Raw genomic sequence first — 22,672 nt, 5'->3', positions numbered from 1 at the left:
CTTTTTTTTGCCTACCAACTGTGAAGCATGAAGTTGAAAGTGTCATGGTTTGGGAATGCTTTGCTGCAGCAGGACCTGGCCAGCTCACCATCATAGAATCCACCATGAATTCTACAATGTATCATAGGATGCTTGAGGAACATGTGAGACCATCTGTAAGAAAATTAAAGATGAAGTGGAACTGGACCCTGCGGCATGACAATGACCCAAAATATACCAGTAAATCCACCAGGGACTTGCTGAAAAGAAAGAAAACAAAATGAAGATTCCTGGAGTGGCCAGGTCAAGCCCAGATCTTAATCCCATTGCAGTGCTGTGGGGTGATTTGAAATGGGCTGTTAATGCAAGAAACCCCTCACAGGTGAATGAATTTTGCATTGAGGGGTGGAGCAAACTTTCCTGAGACCAATGTTAGAGACTGGCAGATGGCTACAAGAAGTGTCTTACTGCAGGTATTTCAGCCAAAAGGTGGTAATACTTGCTTTTAGGGGGTAATGTTTTCCTTAGAATTGACATTTTGTTGATATCTTTTGTTTAATGAAAAAACTCATGGTTAATTTTTGTTTTTTAGCTGCAATTATATCCTTTTCATTTCCAGAGTTAAAATAAAAACAAGTTTAGACATCAATATGTAAACATTTCTTAAAAATGAACTGAATATTAAGTATCATATTTTTTTCCACATGACTGTACATGTTTAAATGCATCTAGTTCCTGCCATGTAAATGGTTGATGAGACATTTCCAACAGTTGACCAGGTGTACCTAATAAAGTGTCCAGCGATGTATATGTGCAGCACTTGTAGGAAAAATTCTTTTTGACTTTCTTTGACTTACATATATTATACAATATTAGGCTAAGCATATCACTTACCTGACAGAGGACCAATGGTCCATCATTCTGGAAAAAGTCCCTTAGGTTTCCATGAACCAAATGCTGCATCTGACATAACTGTTCTTAGTGTCTTATATTTATTTTATAAACAGGAGACTTTATATGTTTGACTTGTTGGTGCCCCAAATTACAAAGCTATTGGGTGGAGATTACCCGTACACATCACACCACCCCCTACCCTGTATATTGGGCTTTCTGGATAAAACTCCCCTTAGTCCTATAGCTTTCTCCTTCCTGCCAGCTATTGAATTGCTCTAGGTATTCAGGTTCTACTATTGGAGCAAAATGTCCACAAATCCTGGAGTGCATTACCTTTATTTCACAAAATGTAGAAAAACGGCCAGCTTGTCTTTTAGTTTTTAAAATTATTGTCCCTGCTCAGAAAAATGTTCTTATCACTACTTACTCCATAACCCCCAGTCACCAGGACAAGGAGTGTACACGATGCATTCATGAGATACAGAGGAGCTCAAACATGTTTTTGTGGTATATAGAAGTAGGTGAGTGTCATTGCTTCCAGTCAGCGGGGCAGAAACTGAGGGCAGAAACCGATTTAGTTAGCGTAACATCTTATCTCTTGATTTAATATGCTCATATATTGCCTTCTCTGGTAACACATTTTGCTTTTCATCAAGATGCTAATAAGATTAATAAATAAACCTTTATGATTTAATTGCATATTTTTGAGCAAGTCACTGGGTCTCTGTGGTTTTCTATGAAATGCAGGCAGATCATGGTTAATGTGAGGGGGAGAAGAGAACTTCTCTCAAAAGACTTTATATAAGCGGGGTTCTGGCTCTTGGGATTAGTTAGGCAAATGTATGTAAGCATGTATATCAAACCTTCTTTTTTCTTTTTGTTTTTTTTCTGTGTGTTTTTCTAGATGACATTCAGAGGTTCCACCATCAGCTGTCTGCATATAAGGATTCATCTCTGAGGATGATATTTGAGTATTACAGAGATGATTTGACCCACATTCTGGGAAACGTGGACCGTCACACCATTCTAAGAGAGCTAGCTGCTCGGAAGGTTCTAAGTGAAAAAGTAAGAATAAAGATATTTTTATATCAGCTGGGACAAAATATTTGTACTAAAAGACAACTCCACCCTAAACCAGAATATGAATAGGCACTGTTACCCCACATTCCTGGTTCTCTGTACTGCTGGTAATAGATCTGATTTGTGTTGATTGCTGGAACGTGAAGCCGACATTCAGCTTCTTCTTTCCTTGGATAAAAAATCCAAGGAATGTATGGGCAAAGAAGATTAAGATTCTAACTATTAGTCATGAAGGTGATTGGAATATTTTCATTTTATGTTCCAATTACTGAGTGCTCTGCCCTAGAAAATGAGACAGCATTGCCCCAAACTAGGGAATTTCTTAGTCAGGTTGAAAGACGAGAACTAGTCTGTATCTGGAGATCCTTAGAGCCATACAGACAACAACTGTTGTTCCTTTGCCAGTTGCAGGATGTTATCCTATCTTACCATGTGTAAATAACAATAGTAGAAAATGCTGCTAGACCTCGTCCCTTACATAAGCAGGAAATATACAATATATAGAATAGAAAATGGAATGGTCAAATACAATATTTTGGTGCTTTATAATCATAAAGGTTATATAATTTATATTAAAAGTGTACACTAATATGAGCTGTCTAAATAGATAGCCATCTGATGCCATAGATTAATTGTACTGCTTAAACCGACTAGAGCTTCAAAATTTATGCAGATGACTATGGATTGATATTATTAATAATAATAATGAACAGTATTTATATAGAGCCAACAGATTACACAGTTCTGTACATTAAATAGGGAAATGATTTGATACACTTGATTCCACGTGCTGCACTGACCCGCATTGGGGCAGAGATATTGCCCATCATACACTTGCTATACGCACATCTACTGAGGAAGATTTTTAAAACACATCGAGGTGGTTGCATTTACAACAAAAAAGCTTCTTTTGGATCCCATATTATAAGAATAATAATTCAATAATACAAATTCCTCTAGTAAGTTCTGAGACAGTCGTCAGCAAAAGAGTGAACAGAAAAAAAAAGTGATGTGTATAGAAACATAAGATTCTGTACAGAATCACAGTTTCAGAAAAAGCGTTACATAACATTAGTACAAATACAATACACATAAAACAAATATTACTATCTGGGCCTTAAAACAATCATTACCTACCTTTGGACAGCACCTCTGTGTGTCCCCCCCAATGGGTCACACTTCTCCCCTCCTGCTTTGGCCTCCCCCTGCACCTTTTATAATACCTACACCATATAAACCGAAACCATAAGCTGCTGAGAAATGGATAAAAATACCTCAACAAGGTTAATTCTTTTTACAAAACCTTACAATGATATATTTACAAATGCAATAAAAGTATTTCTTTTTTTTTCAATGTTGTCCTTTTTTAATTATTTTTTTTTTAAACACTAAATATATATATATATATATATATATATATATATATGCAGTATAAAAAAGTTGTAGCTATATACCACCATAAATAATTTTAATATATGTGAGCTGAATCATTAATATGTCCTGCATATACACCACAGTGCCTTCAGAATTACTATTCAACAAGGACACGGGATGCAGCTTCCTTCTCTTACTGTTTGTTACAAGATATTCAGAAGAGGGGAAGAAAAGCTGTGAATGGTCTCTTGGAATGTCTCTATGCACTAAAGAAGAATCATCCGCATCCTAATTTATTGGCCATTCTGGATGAAATCAGCCAGACAGGTAACAGCACTTTGTGTTTTCATTCAACATTGTAAATAAATAATCATTTCTGCCATTTTTAATAGCGGGGTATAAAGTTCCAACTGAAGTCAATTCTGACTCGGATTAAAACTATTCGGCCCTTGGAGTGGGAATTTTAGCTCTAGAAACACAAATGTAGAGTTTGGGTCCAGTAACAGGCTGCCACACCGGCACATCCATCTCCAGAACCATGGACAACATCAGGAATGACGTCAGTGCAGCCCCTTATAAATCACAGTACCCAGCTAGCCAAGGTGCCATTTTCTGTTAGGGGCGGAACTTGGAGCTAAACTATAGGACAGTTAGGGCATTAAAAAAGGCAGTGATGAATAGAGAATTTTCTCTGGAGAGTGTTTGCTGGAATGTACTTGCAGAGAAAGTGCTTTTTGGGAAACTGCTTTGTGAAACGTGATTAAGAAAAGTTTAAATGAAACCTGTTGGTTTTTACTACCTACTCAATGCTCCTATATACTTGTATATCCTATTTACCTATATACTATGGTGAGGTCATAGCAATTTATTAGCGCACACATGTTCCTTGTGCAGTGTGCATCTACAGTCCATTACAGGTCAATTTGAACCTTTAATGCTTCATCTTTTTTGGGGTAAGTGCTACTTTTTATGTTACATTATACTCATTCACAAAATTGATTAATTTATTGTAACATTTGTTGCCCTGTTTTGATACTTTTTGGTTTGCTTGCAACACTGCAAACTAATTTAGATCAAGCTATATATATACTAGTTAGCACTTTATAATATGTCATCACACAATAGTATGAATGTCAAAAAAGCATTTGCAATCTGATTCAAATTTCATTGCAGTTCGGCTTTATAGAACTCTATAGAACATATTTGCAAATAAGATTGTTGCCGAAGATATTATAATACATGTATTAAGGAACATTTAGTATTTCACTTTTGTGTGTATGTCAAAATACATTTAAAAGCATATAAATACATATGTATTTTCATTATTACTATTTTAACTGGAATGGTTTGTATGTGTGTTGGGGGGGATAAATCAAGTACGTTTTCTTAGATGATATGCCTTGATGTGACTTTGTAATCCTCATTATTGTTAGTTTCACCTTTTGCTGCAATGTTTTCGTGCCGGGTTTGTAATGACAGTTACTTTTGTTTAGCAATTCTTCAGCAATGTTTTGTCATTTTTTCCACAAATATTTAGTAACTGCTACTTGAACCTCTTTGTTGCCCTTGTCCCATTCTCAAAGTCACAGGTCACATATTGGTATTTGAATGTATGTCAGCAGCTTAGAAATGAACAGATGTTGTGTTGTTGCTCAAACCTAATTGTGCTCATTAACCACCTGGCCATTAAACCCGACCAGGTTCGGGGTAAAAACACTTGCAAAAAGTGGTAAACCCGAACTTTTCTCACCAGGTGGTTAAAAATATAAACAAATGTTATATTGCAATCCGATTGTCATACATTGTATGACAATCTGATTACAACTAAAAGAAAATACATACCCGGTCCCCGCAGCTCCTCCAGCGGCAATAAAAAATTTGCTATTGCTGCTGGCATCTGCAGTGTGATGTGAAGCACAATGCAAAAATCCTGCATTGTGCTTTGCATCTCTCTGTAGATGCGAGCAGTAGCAGCGTCCAGCGTCTCTGTCTGTGTGAGCAGGCAGGGAAATCCCCACTCACATCACTGCGGAGGATGAGTCATCTTCCGGGTGATGTGAGTGGTGATGTATGGGGGTGTGTCTGGGAGGGAAATTTAAAAGCAGATTACAATGTAATCTGCTTTTAAATGGTTTTTACAGTACAAAAACAGCACACAACCTGAAATAAAAATAAAAGTACTTATAATTTTATATTTTTTTTAGATTACATTGTTGTCTATTATTTCATTATTTTTTAAAATTATTTAAAATTATGTATTACCGTATTTTTTGCCGTATAAGATGCACTTTTTCTTCCCCAAAACTGGGGGGGAAAAGTTGGTGCGTCTTATACAACAATTGTGTTATAAAATTAAAATTAAAATAAGATACTCACCCGATACCCGATTCTGCGTGTGTCTCCTCTCCTCACTGGCTGCAGCGTGTGTCTCCTCTTCTCGCTGGCTGCAGCGTGTGTCTCCTCCTGGCTGCCGTGGAGAGCGAAGAACACACGCGCCCCCTGCTGTTCCCTGTCCAACTGCCGTACAGTGGAAAAAAAGCGTATTTTTCGACGCACCCAATTTTAAAGGAGGAAAATCTAGAAAAAAAGATTCTGAAAGATTATTCCTCTTCTGATCACTCATGTGCCATTCATACCGGTATTCCCCTTCTGATCACTACTCATGTGCCATTCAAATTCCCTTTCTGATCACTCTGTGCCTTTCAAATTCCCCTTCTGATCACTCTGTGCCATTCAAATTCCCCTTCTGATCACTCTGTGCTTTTTTTCCACTGTACGGCAGTTAGGACAGGGAACAGCAGGTGGCACTGTGCCGGCTTCTTTCACTCTGCACTACAGACAGGAGAAGACACGTGCTGCTGCCAGAGAGAAGAGACAGACGCTGCTGCAGCCAGAGACACACACAGGATCCGGGTATCGGGTGAGTATATTATTTTAATTATTTTATAACACATTTGTCATATAGGACGCACTAACTTTTCCCCCCCAGTTTTGGGGAAGAAAAAGTGCGTCTTATTCGGCAAAAAATACGGTATGTGCATACATTAGTGGACATAAAGCAGAAAAACAATATACACATACAAAGAAAAACTTGCCGGAATGAGGATCCTTCTCTGGAAAATTGGCCTGCACATTTTTCAACTGATAGAACACAGTACACGTGCACATATTGGTTACGCCTTGGCACACAAAAATGCGCAGCACACTCCTGAGGTTTGGCACATAACTATGCGCATCAAACTGAGTTTTAATAAGCCAATTGTGCTGTTGTTAGCCTTTCAAATAATTTATAAAAGGGATCTTCTTATAAACAAGCATAATTTATGTTTTAAATTGTAGGTCCTGGGAGATTGTAAAGGAGATCACAAAAACAAACCCCCAAAAATCCAACAAAAAAATCTTTTAAAAAACTTTATTCTAAATAAACCAATTTTCTAAAAGATCACATTAAAATATAGAGACTACACAGACACCACTAAACTTACATTACAAAATAAAAAAAAATGCTCATCATTATGCAAACAGGTGCTAAAAATTAACATGCAACTTGGCGTGCTCAGTCCGTGAAAATTTGGCTGTTTGTTTTTTTTTTCAGTTTGACATTCCATATTCATTTATTGATTTGATCTTTTAGATTTGTACACCAGTAAACAGCTAATCAAGTAAAACCAAAAAAAAGTGAAGGATTTAAGGATTTAATGATAAAGGATTTTATTTAATGTGTGTATGTGTTTAGTGTATGTAGAATGTGCTCTGTTTGGGGTGCCTTGGATTTACCAACGGACCAATAGATCTTACAAAAGGGAAAGGTTTATTTACAGCTTAGGATAATATTTACATATGATTTTCAATACAAAAGGGAAGCAGGTAAAGGGTATATAGGAAGGGGAAGGAGAGGGGTCTAGCTCTATCTCTAGCACATGGTCAATCTCTCACACACCTCAGGCCTGCACACATGGAAGATCAATCATTGTCTCTGTTAAGCAATCCTTTGATGTTTGAGGGACTGCATCTGTCTCCACAGATAATGAGGTTTATAGCTTGTTTCCAAGAAGGCAGAATTGTCTTTACATACAAGTCATATTCATATCGATTTTGGTCACTTCCAACAGTGTAACTTTTCAACTTTTATTTTGTACAGGTTATCCCACATGACACATTTACTTCTTCCTCACTAAAGCACAGGCATTCCTCTCCTGTGCATGCTTGCAGTTCTGAAGCTCGGCATGCCTCCATGCTTCCAAGCTTTTTCTATTGCTTCCAATCCGCTGGCCAATCAAAAGATTGCCTCTTTATCAGCCCTGGCTATTTTGCTGGCTCACAGACTGCACTTTGTGTTCATGCAACATGTCTCCCTAGTTCTGTGAGCTAGTTCCTGTTCACCTGTTACTTAATCCAGTGTTTCCTGTGTCCAGCTCATGGGTTAACGCCTCGCTGTCCAGTCTGTTGGTTCCCTGCCAACTTCCCTGTGCTGTTCCAGTGTTCCTGTCTACCTGTGGATATTCCCTTATCACCTGTACCTCCTGTTGCTTCCAGTGTCTCCTGTGTTCCTTGTGCCCGCAGGGGCCTTTGTGTCACTACAGTCCGCCTCCTTGATTCCTGGCTGTTGACCCCTGGTGTGTAACCTGACCTTTCTTATTGCCTGCCTCGACCTTGGCTTTCCTTGACTATCCTTCTGTATTGTGATTTGGTACTGTGCTTTGCCCACCTTGGTGTGCCCAATGACCACAGCCTGTCAGTAACCAGCGGGGCAACATCCTCACCATCAGAGGCTCTGGAGAAAATCTGGTTACTGCTTAGACTCTGTGCCTTGGCCCTTCTCAGGGCTCACATCACCTCTGTGCGAGCCATAGCGACCCCTAGTGGTCCTGACACTCTGTGCGTGACACCACACTGACAGGTTCTCACACTGACAGGCAGGTTCTCAACTTCCGATTCTGGCGCCCGATGTAGTAAGCAGTGGAGAGCAGTGGCTCCCTTGTGATTATTTGTCCTCCCGACTACGGCTTCAAAATCAGCACACATCGGTGGACTGACTCTGCTGTGTAATGGATTGCTTTGTTTCAGCCCAGCTGGCTTATGCTCCTTTAGATTACAAGAAGCTAGCTCAGGAGGTAACGCACCATCTCCAACAACCTAGCTTGCTGCATACTATTAAAGAAAATAGAAATTGTAACCAAGCAGGGGCAAGAATTACATGCATTACAACATATCAGTGACCTTAAAGATAAATTACTGACAGTCCGCACTCAACAGCAGCAGGTGAGCTAACAATACACTCTACTATCTGATAAAGTGATTGATATGGAAAATCACTTACGCTGAAATAATATTAGACTCGGTCGCCAGAAACAGTCAAATCTTCGGATCTCCATAAGCTTTGTGCAGTTGCCCTTCTGAAGGTTTTAGGTCGCCTATAACGGTAGAGAGATGACATGGAATGGGCCCACTCCAACATAACAAAACTTCTCCACTCCCAATAATTGCTCAATATTTAGACTTTAGTGATAAATTACAAATACTTAAAGCATATCAGTCACAAGCACATTTTGACATGGATAAAAACAAAGTGCTGATATTTTCTTATTACTCCACTGAAACCACCAAGCAGCATAGAGCTTTCTCTCCCATTTGCAAGCAACTAATATCCAAGGGCATAAAATTTGCTCTTATGTACCTGGCAGTCTGAAAATGTTTTCTCTCAGACCAAGAAACACAAATCTACAAGGATCTACTTCAAGCTGCATACTTTGTTAACAACATATTAGATAAGCCCACTGCTACCAAATATTTGACAATGTCTCCCCAGACTAGATCTGGTCACTCGGCTCCCTCTTCATTGCCAATTTCACAAAAAGTATAATTCTACAAGAAGCTGCACATTTTTTAAGGAAAATGTGCAATCAGGCAATTTCCAGATACACACTGAATAAGGACATAAATAGGTAATTTTGTTCTATCTACTGTGCTAAATGTCCACAAGTGGATGCCGGTGAATCACAATAGATCTCCCTGCACTGAAATTATTTGTGTGATTTTTCTTCTTCTTTGTATCTTGTGGGAAAAAGGAGAACTTTATTAGATATGGATTTACCGGAAGTAAAAGGAAGTCAAATACCTGCATTGCTACCAAAGACATTTGTTTATTTGTTCATTGTTATTCATCTAATCAATACCATCCTCACCCCCCTCAATGGTATAATGCAGCATCTCTATTATTTACATCGCAAAAGTTCTCAACTGCTAGATGGCGTTTGCTACCAATTCACCAGGCTGCTCCAGTGGGTTGGTCTGGTGGAACAGTTTATCTGGTCACTAATTCTCCACAAAACTTCATTTGACTTTCTTCCGCCATAAATGAAAATTGTGACCTGGAATATTAAAAGTCTTCGGTCACCACATAAAAGAACCAAAGTACTGAAAAAAAATTAAAAGCTGATATTGCTATATTGCAGGAAACGCATTTATCTTCTTTCTTTTATCATCTTATGCATAAACAATGGGTGGGAGAAATTTGAGGAGCCTCTGCACCTGCTCATCGAGCGGGGGTGTTAATCCTCCTTAATAAAAGACTGATAAAGACAGGATAATTGGACTTTCTATTGCAAAAATTCCCACTAGTTGGCCATCTGCCCCTAGTCGCAGAAGATTTTAACGTGGCAACCAGTACAAAGGAAGACAGACGTCCACCTCCGCAAAGATATGGTACAACCAGCTCAAGTGACAAATTTTACCAGACCTTTCTTTCTTCCACTAGTCTTGTGGATTCTTGGAGGCATCTACATCCTCATCCTCTAGAAAGAGAATATACACGTCTCAGCAGTGCATTCAACAATGTCCAGAATTGACTCTATTTCGGCCTCCGATAACCTTCTAATGAGAATAGATGCAGCTGATACACAATAACTAAATGGGTATTTCCGACCACCCACCGGATTCTGTTACCCTATCTGCTGCCTAAATACACAAGTCAGATTTTGTATGGCATTTTTTTATTTTTGGCCAAAGATGAGCCATTCCAAAAATATTACATATATATATTATATTTAATTTAAATATTATTATTTATATATTATATTTATATAGTAATATAAAATACTAGTGGATGGACTTTCAATATCACAATGCAGAACATAAGTTAAAGCCTTTTTTTTAAAAAATTCCCCACATGATTTTGAATCTTGGCTGCAAGCAAAAAGAACTTGTGATTTCTGGATCACTCACTATGATATGACAATCAGATCTTATCATGAAGTCGAGTTCTTCTGCTGTGGGAATAAATCGGGCAGGTTGTTAGCCAAACTTACCATAGCTTATCGAGCGCCACCATTTAATAGCTGTCAAGGATTCCCACGGATCAGTTCAACAGGCAGCTAGGGACATAATGAATGTCTTTGTGTTATTTTATTAATCCCTTTATAGTACACAAGGAAGTGATCTATCCATGGGTCAGTCGTTCTTGGATCAACTGGTCCTCACTCAATTGACAGAGGAACATCTGAGTCTTTTAAACTCTGAAATAACTTTGGAGGAGGTGGTGTCACTCAAACGATCCGCCAATGCAAAAGCACCAGAACCAGATGGATTACCATGGGAAAATTAGTGGTAGCAAGGTGGGGGGTTTTGTTCAGTGCACAGTCTGCCATATGTATGCACAAATGGAGCAACCGCTCCCAGGTAAATACCTCTATGACTGATGTGAGCAAGTCGCTCTTCTGGTATCTTGCATTGGAGAGTTGGAGAAGCGCATTGCAAAACTGGAATGGCTGGATCACCTTGAGAGGGGTCTCCTGCTCACTGAGCGGGTAGTTAATGGTTTAGATGTGGAGGGTGGAAAGGTTAATCAGGATAAAAATGCAGTTAGAGGAAGTGGTAGGGACACCCAGAAAAAAAAGGACAGCCCTGTGTTTGAGCACCTTATCAAATTTGCAAAGTTATTTGAAGGTGGCAGACCCAGTAGTGGCAACTCTAGATGTTACTGCTACCCCTAACAGCCAGGAGAGCAGCCCATCTAGTAGCGGTTGAGAGGGAAATGCAGGAAGGCGAAGACAATTGATTGTCATGGGGGATTCTATGATCAGGAGGACTGGTAGAATAGTTTGTCGCCCAGATCCCTTAAACTGAATGGTTTGCGGTCTCCCTGGTGCCAGGGTTTGGCATGTGGTGGACGGAGTGGACAAATTACTGGGAGGGGGATGGGCATGACCCAGCTGCCTTGGTCCATGTTGGAACCAATGACAGGATAGATGGAGGATCCATTTCCCATATCGCTGGAAACAGGAAAACATTAAATATCTGGGAGTTCAATTGACCCCCGCATACCAATAGCTCTATAAAGCGAAATATCCACAATTATTCCAGGATAATTAATCATTTCTGAACAAATGGCACACTCTCCGTATATCCTTCTTTAGGCGTATTGCTCTTATAAAATGTTCTGTCCTACCAAAACTGCTATCTTTTTGAAATCTTACCGGTGAATGCACCGCGTGCAGCCTTGGGGCACATTCAAGCCATTCATGTACTTAACGTCATTTTGGATTATAAGCATCACCATCTACCCAAATCTGTATTATGTCCGTTGAAAAATGGGGGAGGTTTATTTCTTAGCCTCACATCTTCGTCAGATTGTATCCATTTTAAGGGCTTACAAAGGATGAACAGAGATAGAAAAACCTTGGCTTGCCGCTGCACATCCCAACTCAATGTTGTGGGGATCCCCGCACTATATACCTGACTCATCCCTATTGGGACCTATGCAGTTCACTAGACAAATTTGGATTTGTAGTAAAGAAAAGTTTTTTCTTGCCTCTCCCAAATCCTTACTAACTTCCTTTCTATATAACCCCAAATCCCGGATAGCTTGACTAGGCGTATGATTTTTCCCTGGGTTTATAAAAAGATTTTCTGTTTTGGACATATTTCTAATTCAATCACCAGGACGTTATTGCCCTTTGCGGATCTACAATCCGAATTTGAACTACCATCATCTGTCATATACAGCTACTTACAAATCTGTAATTTCACTAACGCTGCCACTAGAGACTATGGCCCTGATTTATGAAAGCTCTCCAAGGCTGGAGAGAATACACTTTCAGAAGTGAACTGGGTGATCCTGAAAACATTGAATGGATTTTTAAAAATCACTTTCTATTTGCTAGAAAATGTTTTGAATCCTGGACCAGATCCATTCCAGGTTTGCTGGATCACCCAGTTCACTTCTGAAAGTGTATTCTCTCCAGCCTTGGAGAGCTTTCATAAATCAGGGTCCCTATCTTTTCACCCCCCACGTTGTTTGACTGTGTATGCGCAAGTGGTTTATCTAGCAGAGGGCTGATATCGGAGATTTACCGGATATTGACTACTGAACCTGCGATGCCTTTTAGTCAATCCTGTCGATATGACTAAATGGGTGACCATTCTAGGCAGGGAACTCCCTCCGGAGCTGTGGCAGGTTATATGTGCCCCTACGCACTACTCCAAGCTTTTCTCAACGCTCTCATTATAAAGCTTATATAAAGCTTACCTATTTTGGGAGAGACATGGCATAACCTCTTTCGCCAATCTGCTAGATGAAAACAACATGCTCATGTCTTTTGTCATTCTTAGTGCCAAATATGCCCTCCTTCTAATCGTTTTTTATTCTTATTCTTAAAAAAAAACAATCTCTTTTTATTCTTAATAAAACCACCACTCATATGGAATTGATTCTCTTTTACAAATAGTGGGTGTCCCCTCTTTCAAATACTCCATTTCTGATATTTATCCTTTACTGTATTTATCCTGGCCTTCATTTGTCTTTTGTGCGCCATTGGGCCACGGTTTTAAATCTACCTTATCTGGATACTCTGGACTTACTGGAAGCTAGTTGGTCCATTACTAGAAAAAATATATTCAATGAGATGTGGAGAGAATTACAATATAAAATACATAGGGCTTAATATGCTTTTGATGTAAATAATACATCCTTATCAGCCCATGGTCTAATGACAGCTTGTCTAAAATGTAATCTATCTATGAGTCCATTGGAGCATGCATTATGGACGTAAGATTCAAGCGTTTTGGAGGTCTGCTGTTACACTTGGCTCATATAACAGGCCGTACATATTCCATGTCTTCACATACGGCTTTTTTTCATGCACCACCAATATCTATGTATTCACAGAGCCATAATATTTCTGTGTCAAAATTCGAGCATGTGTGTTTTTTGGTTGCTAGTGTAGTCTGATAAATTGGTTAGAGCCATACCATCTGAAAATTTCACAACTTTTGACTTATCTACACTCATTGATGTTAATAGATAGGACAGAGGCTGCGCAACACCTCAACACCCACCCTCAATGATTTTTCAACATGTGGATGCTCTATCTACAATATACTCTTGCTCCAGCACCACTAAATGAAATAATTTAAATTTTTCGTCACACCACATGCTATGATACAAGGGCCTTGGGTTCATTCTAGTACAAATTGAAAAGATGACTATATTTGTTATATGTCCAAAGCTGAATAGTTGGCTGTTAGCTTTTATATTAACCAATTTTTAATTTGATGTATATTGGTTTATGTATGAGTCGCCATCTCTTGTTTATATAGACATGCTGCACTAAGTTTGACCCTTTTGTTTGTTTCCTTCCCTCCCTTCCTTTCCTTTTGTTTCCCCTATTATACTAAACTATAAAAAAGGAAAAGTGGTAGTTCTCGTTCACAGATACATTTGGTATGTCTGGGTTTGTTTTCTTTGATGTTTTTCACAAATGGAAAAAAACTGCACTCTTTTTGTTTGTATTGTGTTTCTATTACTACCTTGACAATAAAAAAGATATAAAAAACAGCGATTATGCCTAAATTGATCATGGAAATTGGGGACCCAATGCCACTTGCATAGCACTTGCCAGCTTACTAAACTATTAACTAGTCTTTTATGTTTACATTTTTACTTTCCTACACCTCCCCGTTCCAGAGATATTGGAGCTAAAAGTAGGGAAGTAGAAAGGATAGATTACTATGACAGTTATAATTTTGTGACAGATAGGTATAAATTTAAGGCCCCCACCTCAATGCTCCTTGCCATATAAGTGACCCTGGGGGTATGAAATTTGTATTTTCAATTTTGGGCTCCTAGGCACACTTGCTTTTAAAATGGCTACCCCAATGTTCAATTTCACAGCTACCCCAATGTTCAAGTTTGTTTTGAATTTTTGACCCCCATATCCTGAAATTATTTAAAGCTGGTGGTATGAAATTAGGGGTACAAATAGCTATGAGGATCCCTGTGATCCCTAAAAATAATTTACAGTCAGCTTTTCTTTATAGAGGCCCTGGCCATAAATTAAATGTATTTTAACCAAGAGAAACACTGATTACCATATCACTTTTTTTCCTTTTTTATAGGTGAGAGTCTGGTACAGCAGATTTTGCTAGATGAACATGGACACACCCTGACTCTGGAGCTGAGAGGTAAATGAGACACGTGGTATACCTACTATAATATATGTGATAGTGACATCTCTGCCTATACTTGGATTATTGGAGCTGCAGGAGTTCGGCCAATGACCTCTGTTACTATCTGTCTATGAGTTATACATTACAATATAACAAAACATGATGCCTGTAACATACAGGCTGGGGTAAAACCCAACCAGTGTAAGATGGGGAGCTGCCAGCACTAGATGGGATGCTGGGGGCCTCTTCTCTAAATATTTCTACATCCTGCAAAGGTAAATATTGAGGAAATGGATTGGAAATGGGTAACATAATAACAAAGTAGGTTAGACTGAAAAAAGACATAAGTTCAACCACTGGGGAAATAACATGTACCAGATATAAAACCCTATAAGACATAGTTGGTCCAGATAAGACATAGTTGGTCCAGAAACTAAGGTAAAAGGTACTGAATTCCCCTGTACTCATTTTCCAGGGTGATGGGACAGATTTCTGGGGTAATGAAACTAAAGGTAACTTCCAAATTACATGTACCCCCTCCCAGACCATCAAAACCATAGGGGGCAAAGGTTGGGGGGATGAGTTCCTCCTCCCTTAGGTTTGATTGCCTTTTGTTAGGGAATGGCAGAGACCACGAATGGCCAGGAAGGAGACCTTTACTTGCCTGGCTACCCAGGTTCCATACCTAGAAAGGCCTGTTTTTTTTTAATTTAGTGGAGATTATGGGAGGTTTTAAACTGTGTTCAAGATAATAAAACATTGATATTTATCTCTTTACAATGAAGATTATTTACTAAAGGAATATAGCATGTTTAATTGTTGTCTCCTTATTAAATCCCCTATCACCTCAAACTGCAGGGGAGACCAAAGTGTTTGAGGACCCATATTTGGCCATGAGTTTCTTGCAGCATCAGGACCAAACCCTGCCTTAACAATGCGGGTTTATCTAAGTTTTCCTGTGGAAATAACTGTATATTTGTTACTCATGCTGCTAATATTATGTTTATTTGGTTTGATACCACGGAGCACCTAACTGGTATTTGTTCGATTGAATTTGCAATTTGACACTTTGTGCAATATGTTTTTGAATATGTGGAATGTCCGGATTTTCCCAATAGATACGGTTATATTGTTAATCCTTAAGTCTTGCCCTCTGACCAAGATACAAAGGCAGAGGACATTTACTGACAAGTTAAAAATAGGGGGAAAACGCAATATGTTTGTTATTGTTTATTTGGATTTGTTCAGCGGCCTGGCTGTATAATTATGGCATTGTTTATTTTTTTATTTTTTTGGAAGGATTTTTGACAGTAGAATTCTGTTGCAATGGGCGCATCCTGACTGGTTGTTAGGCCTCGATCTAGCAAGATTTTGGTTTGACTGGAAAAATTGGGATCATGAGCATACTATTCCTCTAAGAATATGGCTGTAAATGTTCCAGAATCACACACATCCCAACCTAATTCCACTCTGCACACCCAACTAAATTTAATATCCTGGAATGGGCCAGGACTTAATAGTCCCCAAAAGTGGAGGAAAGTCCTAATACACTTGAAGCCTAAATTTCCTGATGTTGTTTTCCTCGAGGAAACACACTGCAAATCAGGTGATATAGCCAATCTGCGGGACACCTGGACTGGAGAGGTCATTGCCACCCCTTATAAAACTAAGAAAAGAGGGATGGCAATTTTACTACAGAAAAATTTACCATATAAGTTGCTTTCAATAGAACTGGATGAGGAGAGCAGATATGTTAGTCAAGCTGGATTTGATGTCAACAATCTATTCTCTATGTTCCATATATGCACCTCCTGATAACTCCTCATCATTTTATGCCAGCATACTTCAAATGATTTTGGAAGAAAATTATCCTAACCTCACTATGGCAGGGGATTTTAATGCCATGCCAGACCCCAATATGGACAGATCTACCACCACTAACAATTTCACACAGGAGTTTCAGAATTTAATGGCCCAAACTTCTCAGGTGGATCCCTGGAGACTTCTCAATCCCACTAAAAGGAGTTATACATGTTACTCCAAGGCACATGTCTCCTTTTCCAGAATTGATCTTTTCATGGTGGGGGAGTCTCTTTTTTTCTCGGTTGACTCACGCATCAATTGCAGAATTCACCTATTGGATCATGCTCCTGTTTGATTGACCCTTGCACTTCCAGGACCTTTTCAAACTACCAGGTCTTGAAGATTCCCCAACTGTCTGGCGCGATCACCTGATTTTATTAATATGGTCAAATGTCAAGGGCAAATAGTCTAGATAATAATTTGGAGCACTGGGATACTCCTGTTCTACTTTGGCGTACTATGAAAGTGATAGTCATGGGGGAGTATTATAGAATTCATAACTTGTAATCGCAAAGAATACCACTCCCAATTTGCTTGGTGGTCTAATTTGTATCCCCACCCTGCCCCCTCTTTAGACACATTCCCGGTATAAAACTAATGTGAAATCCTGAAAAGGAACCATCTACTGGAAATGGATTGGGGCATTTGAGATAGTTAGTGCCCTGATTCATATTAAGGGTAAAAGGGTTAGTATAGTAATCTCCTGCTTTCCTATTGACAAAGTCAACTGGTGTTTCCGCGGGGAATATTGTTGGGGGACTCCAAGGCTGGTTTGGAATTAGCTTTACCATGGTATTTGATGTTTTTCATAAAATATTTCCTACAGTGGTCACTCCCTATACCCTGGGAAAACATTGTACACCGCAACATGCAAACAAACATATGCCAATATTAATAAAAAGCAAAACTATGAGTTGCTTAATCAAAAACCCAATGTTGGGAAACAAATTCCACAACCAATCAAACAACCCCGAGTCGTCATTTTGTTTAATATCCTGAACGAGATTGCTAATGGTTTTGTTAGCATTATGGACGTATCCTGAATGATCCGTCATGTTAAAACAACACATGACTGTGTGTGACCTCCCCCACCCCACCCCTTTACCCCAAACACACACTGAGACCACAACTTGAGTAAATGGCCCCTTCGGGCCGTTTATTAACAAATAACTTAAAAATTTAACTCTTTTAATAAATAACCATAAATAACAATATAAACACATAATCAACAAATAATACCAACTTAAAATAATAACTGTAAACAATACGTTAATAAAAACATCCTTTTCCTAAAACACACCCCCTGGTTACTGGTCCTCGAAGGCCCCACTATTGTAACCCCTTGCACATAGTGGGTCTGCACCGCCGTGATATGTAATGCTCCCAGCCGCACCTCCAGCTCGGGAACAATGCCAGCAGCACTCGCAACTCTACCACAAAACAATTTAACCTTCCCAACAACAACCTTACCAAGGGTCCCATACCATAGATGAAACCCTCACCCCCACTGAAACCGTCGAATACCACTCCTTCCCTCGAGGACCTCACCGAAACACCTAAAACAGGGCGGGCGGGTGGGAAAAACTTCTTTCCTTCTCTCCGTCACACTGAAAAAAGATCCTCCCTTTCCGGCTCACCCCCTTTTCACTCCTCTTCTCCCTCCCCCCTGCACGTGGTCAGGCAACATAATAATGCAGCAACTCCACCCCCCTTCTCTGTGCTAACTCTTAACCCTTCCCCTGCCTGCTCCCATCCCTTCCCAGTCATGCAGGCCTTCCACTGATTTTCACTTCGTTCCCTGCTCCAGGCCTCACTTGACTGTGATAGGGCTGAGTTCCCGCAGGACGTGCCCCACTCCCAACTCCCCCCAACACACCCCTTTACCCCAAACACACACTTAGACCACAACTTGGTTAAATGGCCCCTTTGGGCCGTTTATTGACATATACCTTAAAAATTTAACTCTTTTAATAAATAACCATAAATAACAATATAAACACATAATCAACAAATAATAACAACTTACAAATAATAACTGTAAACAATACATTAATAAAAACATCCTTTTCCCAAAACACACCCCCTGGTTACTGGTCCTCGAAGGCCCCACTATTGTAACCCCTTGCACATAATGGGTCTGCACAGCCGTGATATGTAATGCTCCCAGCCGCACCTCCAGCTCGGGAACGATACCAGCAGTACTCGCAGCCCTACCACAAAACAATTTAACCTTCCCAACAACCACCTTACCAAGGGTCCCATACCAAAGATGAGACCTTCACCCCCACTGAAACCGTCCAATACCACTCCTTCCCTTGAGGACCTCACCTCCACAGCGCCACAAGAGCGACACCTGCACCCTGCCACACCCAGGGAGTTCTCTGAATTCCTTCCTGCAACCCTAGACACCACAAATCCATACCCACATCAGACAAGTGCACCCCATCAGCCTCCAAATACAACCCTAAGACCCCTTCCAACTCCTTATGCCAGACTACCACCCCCCCATTCCGTGCCACAAAGCCCTCCACCGTTTTGTTGAGCTTAATCCTAGCTTTATTCATCCGGGCCACTGACCGAGCACCTCGCCATTGTGTCCTGGCCACCACATCGGACCATACCACTATGGCACCCGGCAACAAAATAAGCAGCCTAAGCAGGTCCTACTTCATGTCCCTGGATAATTACCTAATAGGCCTTCTCCCCAAATAATTTCCCCCCACGTGCAATACTAACACATTTGGACTCCTATCTCACTGAACTCGACGAACCTCTGCCAGCAGCCTACTCCATTGCATCCTGGGCACTCCAATCCACTGAATTACAACTTCGGCAGAAGGGAAACCCAGGTGCCGCCCATCTGGTCGTAATGCTGCTCGCCTGGCCCCCCGGCTCACATAGGAGTGCCCGATGATCCAAACAAGACACTGTGAACCACATAAAACAAAATAACAAAATTATGCACAACGCGATACCATCTATCCCTTATGAACCCCCCCCCAACCTATCACAGCATATGAGGCTGCACGTATAACCTAAAACAATGAGATTCCCAGTGACCAATGCGCTGAATAACCCCCTCCCCAGGGCCCCACCGAGCTGCCTCCGTGGCTGCCCCTATTCTGAATGAATGCGAGGAAAATTGTCCTGCCTCCACCCTCTCCTCCCATAAACATCTTCTAAAAACTACCACAAACTGATATCTCGATAAAGCTAAACCATCTGTGTGCACCAACAAAGGCCCACCCCCCTCTGGTCTAATCACCAAAAATTCCCTCACAGCCTCCACCGGACAAACCAACCCCCCACCCAAACTCTGTAAAACAATATCCACCCCCTTACCCCCCTGGTCTGTTTTTGACCTGGCCAGGCAAATCCTAAGTTGCTCACCGTCAAACTCCACATCACTCACCTGAATTCCTCCCAGCTTCTTTTTTACCTGGCTGACCAGCTCCCCAATTCTAAAAGCCCAAAAAAGGCTAAAACGGATGCTACTCTGAACAACGCCCTCTCATAACTATTACTACATATCCCCTGTAACCTCTTCACCAATGCTATCAACAAGGGGAATGACACCGGCCTTCTCCCATCCATTCTTACTCTCCCCTTCCTAAACCCCTTCACTGCCTGCCGAACTAAAAACTTCTTACTCAAATCCTTCAACCCCATTATATTGAACAGGAAGTTAAGCCTGCTAATTTTTTATTCATAACAGCCACGGACACCCCTCTCTCAAAACAGCGACCCAAAAAATAAATCAGCAATCCCTTAAAATCCTCTTCTGACCTGCCCCCCTACATTCCTCACAGAAATCACACCATTCTTTCCATACCGCCGAATACGCCAACCATGTAGCCGCATTCACTGAACGCCGAATCATACCCGCTACGATGCCAAGGTGATCTTCCACAGTTCCTGAGGGTACGAGACACCTTGCCGCTCCCCCCTGGGGCCAGCTCCTGGAACTGCTTCCACTGAAACCGAGACAGAGAGTCAGCTATATTGTTAACAGTACCAGGGATATACACAGCAGCCACCGCAATGTTCCAGCGAAGGCAACAAAAAACCAACTGCCTCAGCAATCTAATCACCGACGGTGAAGATGCCGAATAGACATTTACCACCTGAATCACACCCAAATTGTCACAGCAGAACCTTATCCGTTTATTCGCAAGCTCCACCCCACAACTCCAGCACTACTACAATGGGGAACAGTTCTAAGACCACCAAATTTGCCAACAAACCAGCTTCCCTCCACGACTCAGGCCAAGGTTCAGCACTCACTGTCAAAATGCCCCTTACCCAGATGCTCCTGCAGCATCTGTAAATAACTCCAGGTCTGCATTACAAACCAGCCCCAATAACCAAACTGACCGCCCATTGTACTCATTCAAAAATCTCCTCCAAACTTCCAAATCCTCCCTCAAGTCCTTGCACAGACGAATAAAATGCCCTGGGCAACTTACCCCAGCTGTAGCTGCCGCCAATCCCCTCACAAATATCCGCCCCATTGGCATGATCCGGCAGGCAAAATTTAACTTACCCAGGAGCGACTGCAAGTCCCTCAACGTAAGTTTTTTTCTGTCCACTGCCCTTGCCACATCAATCCGTAATGCCTCCAACTTGTCTCCTGGGAATCGACACTCCATCGCCACGCTGTTAATTGTGATCCCCAGAAAAACCAACTCCATCATCGGGCCCTCCGATTTATTTTGCGCCAAGGAGACACCGAACTTGTCTGCCAAGAAATTGAATGTCGCCACCAACACCCTACACATCGCTGACTCAGGTCGCCCGATGAAAAGAAAATCGTTCAGGTAATGGATGACCGGATCTACCCTGGCTACCTCCCGCACTGTCCATTTCAAAAACGAACTAAAAGTTTCGAACAGCGCACACGACAAATAGCACCCCATTGGCAAACAGCAGTCCACATAGAATGCTCCTTCCCCCATGCAACCCAAAAAACGCTGACTGTCCAGGTGCACTGGTAGTAACCGAATGGCCGCCTCTATGTCTGCCTTTGCCAACAGGGCTCCTCTGCCATACTTACGCACCCATTTCAGTGCGCTGTCGAACGATGTATAGGATACGGAACAAAGGCGGGGGTCAATCGCCTCATTCACTGACGCACCGGCCGGGAAAGACAAATGGTGAATGATACGAAATTTGTTGGGCTCCTTCTTGGGCACCACCCCTAAAGGAGAAATCACCAAGTCCACCACCGGTAGCGCTGGGAAGGGTCCCCCCATCCTGCCCAATTTCACCTCCTTCCTCAATTTTTATCCTACCACCTCCGGGTGTAATCTTGCTGACATCAAATTCCTTGCCCCTGGGGGGAGCTCCTTCAATGAGCAAGGAATCCAAAAACCCTCTGTGAACCCCTCTTCCAAAAGCTTAGCAGCCGCCTTGTCTGGATACCTACTTAGGAAAGGCCGCATTGGACCTACCTCACTGGTGTCATCCCTCTTTCCAGCGGCGTCTGATCCCCTTCCCCCACCTGCTCGAAAACAGTGGGCTGCTCCATGCATGCCCCCGCATTTCGCACATTCATGCTTGAAACGGCAGGCCTGGCCAAACTTCCAGCCGCCTTCATTAAATGGCCAACACACCCCTTTCTTACGGAAGGCCGAGGGTACGAAAGGTGACGAACCACTGTCCCCCCATAAAGGGCTGTACGGCCCCGCTCCTCCACGGCTTTATCAGCTTCATCCACAATCCAATGTCCTTGTGGTCCCACCTAATCGGCGAACGAAAAGCTTTCCTCTGCCTAAACTGCTCGTCATATCTGAGCCACGCTACCCCCCATAAGTCCTATGAGCCTCCCCAATGGCATCTAAATAACAGAAAAGGGCCGAGCAATGCCCTGGTTTCTTTTCTCCCAACACACTGGCGAATATCGCAAATGCTTGCAACCAATTAGCAAACGTCCGTGGGATCAACCTGTACCGCTTCGACTCCTCTTCCTCTTCCCGCCGTGGCTTCTGTGCCCAGTCCCCCCGCCCCCTTCTGCACCCCCTGTGCTACTTGACCCCCC

At 41.4% G+C, this 22,672-nt stretch overlaps 2 protein-coding genes across 2 annotated transcripts in view; one reads left to right on the top strand and one right to left on the bottom strand.

Moving 5' to 3' along the window:
* The first annotated feature begins 1,712 nt into the window (after positions 1 to 1,712).
* The window catches only part of LOC140342560 (NACHT, LRR and PYD domains-containing protein 3-like), a 47,990-nt gene continuing 27,030 nt past the window's right edge, over positions 1,713 to 22,672 (top strand). Inside the window, 3 exon segments of the mRNA XM_072428768.1 lie at positions 1,713 to 1,938; positions 3,471 to 3,654; positions 14,722 to 14,787. Coding sequence (XP_072284869.1) covers positions 1,834 to 1,938; positions 3,471 to 3,654; positions 14,722 to 14,787 — 355 coding nt within the window. The 5' untranslated portion in view covers positions 1,713 to 1,833.
* LOC140342561 (nonsense-mediated mRNA decay factor SMG5-like) overlaps positions 7,273 to 22,672 on the bottom strand; it is a 70,733-nt gene continuing 55,333 nt past the window's right edge. Inside the window, exon 10 of the mRNA XM_072428770.1 lies at positions 7,273 to 8,741. Coding sequence (XP_072284871.1) covers positions 8,733 to 8,741 — 9 coding nt within the window. The 3' untranslated portion in view covers positions 7,273 to 8,732. The remainder of the gene's footprint in view (positions 8,742 to 22,672) is intronic.

The sequence above is a fragment of the Pyxicephalus adspersus genome, chromosome 12 (genome assembly GCF_032062135.1).
Source record: "Pyxicephalus adspersus chromosome 12, UCB_Pads_2.0, whole genome shotgun sequence".
Lineage (NCBI taxonomy): Eukaryota > Metazoa > Chordata > Amphibia > Anura > Pyxicephalidae > Pyxicephalus > Pyxicephalus adspersus.
Note: the sequence above shows the minus strand (reverse complement) of the source record. Positions and strands in the feature narration are given on the sequence as shown.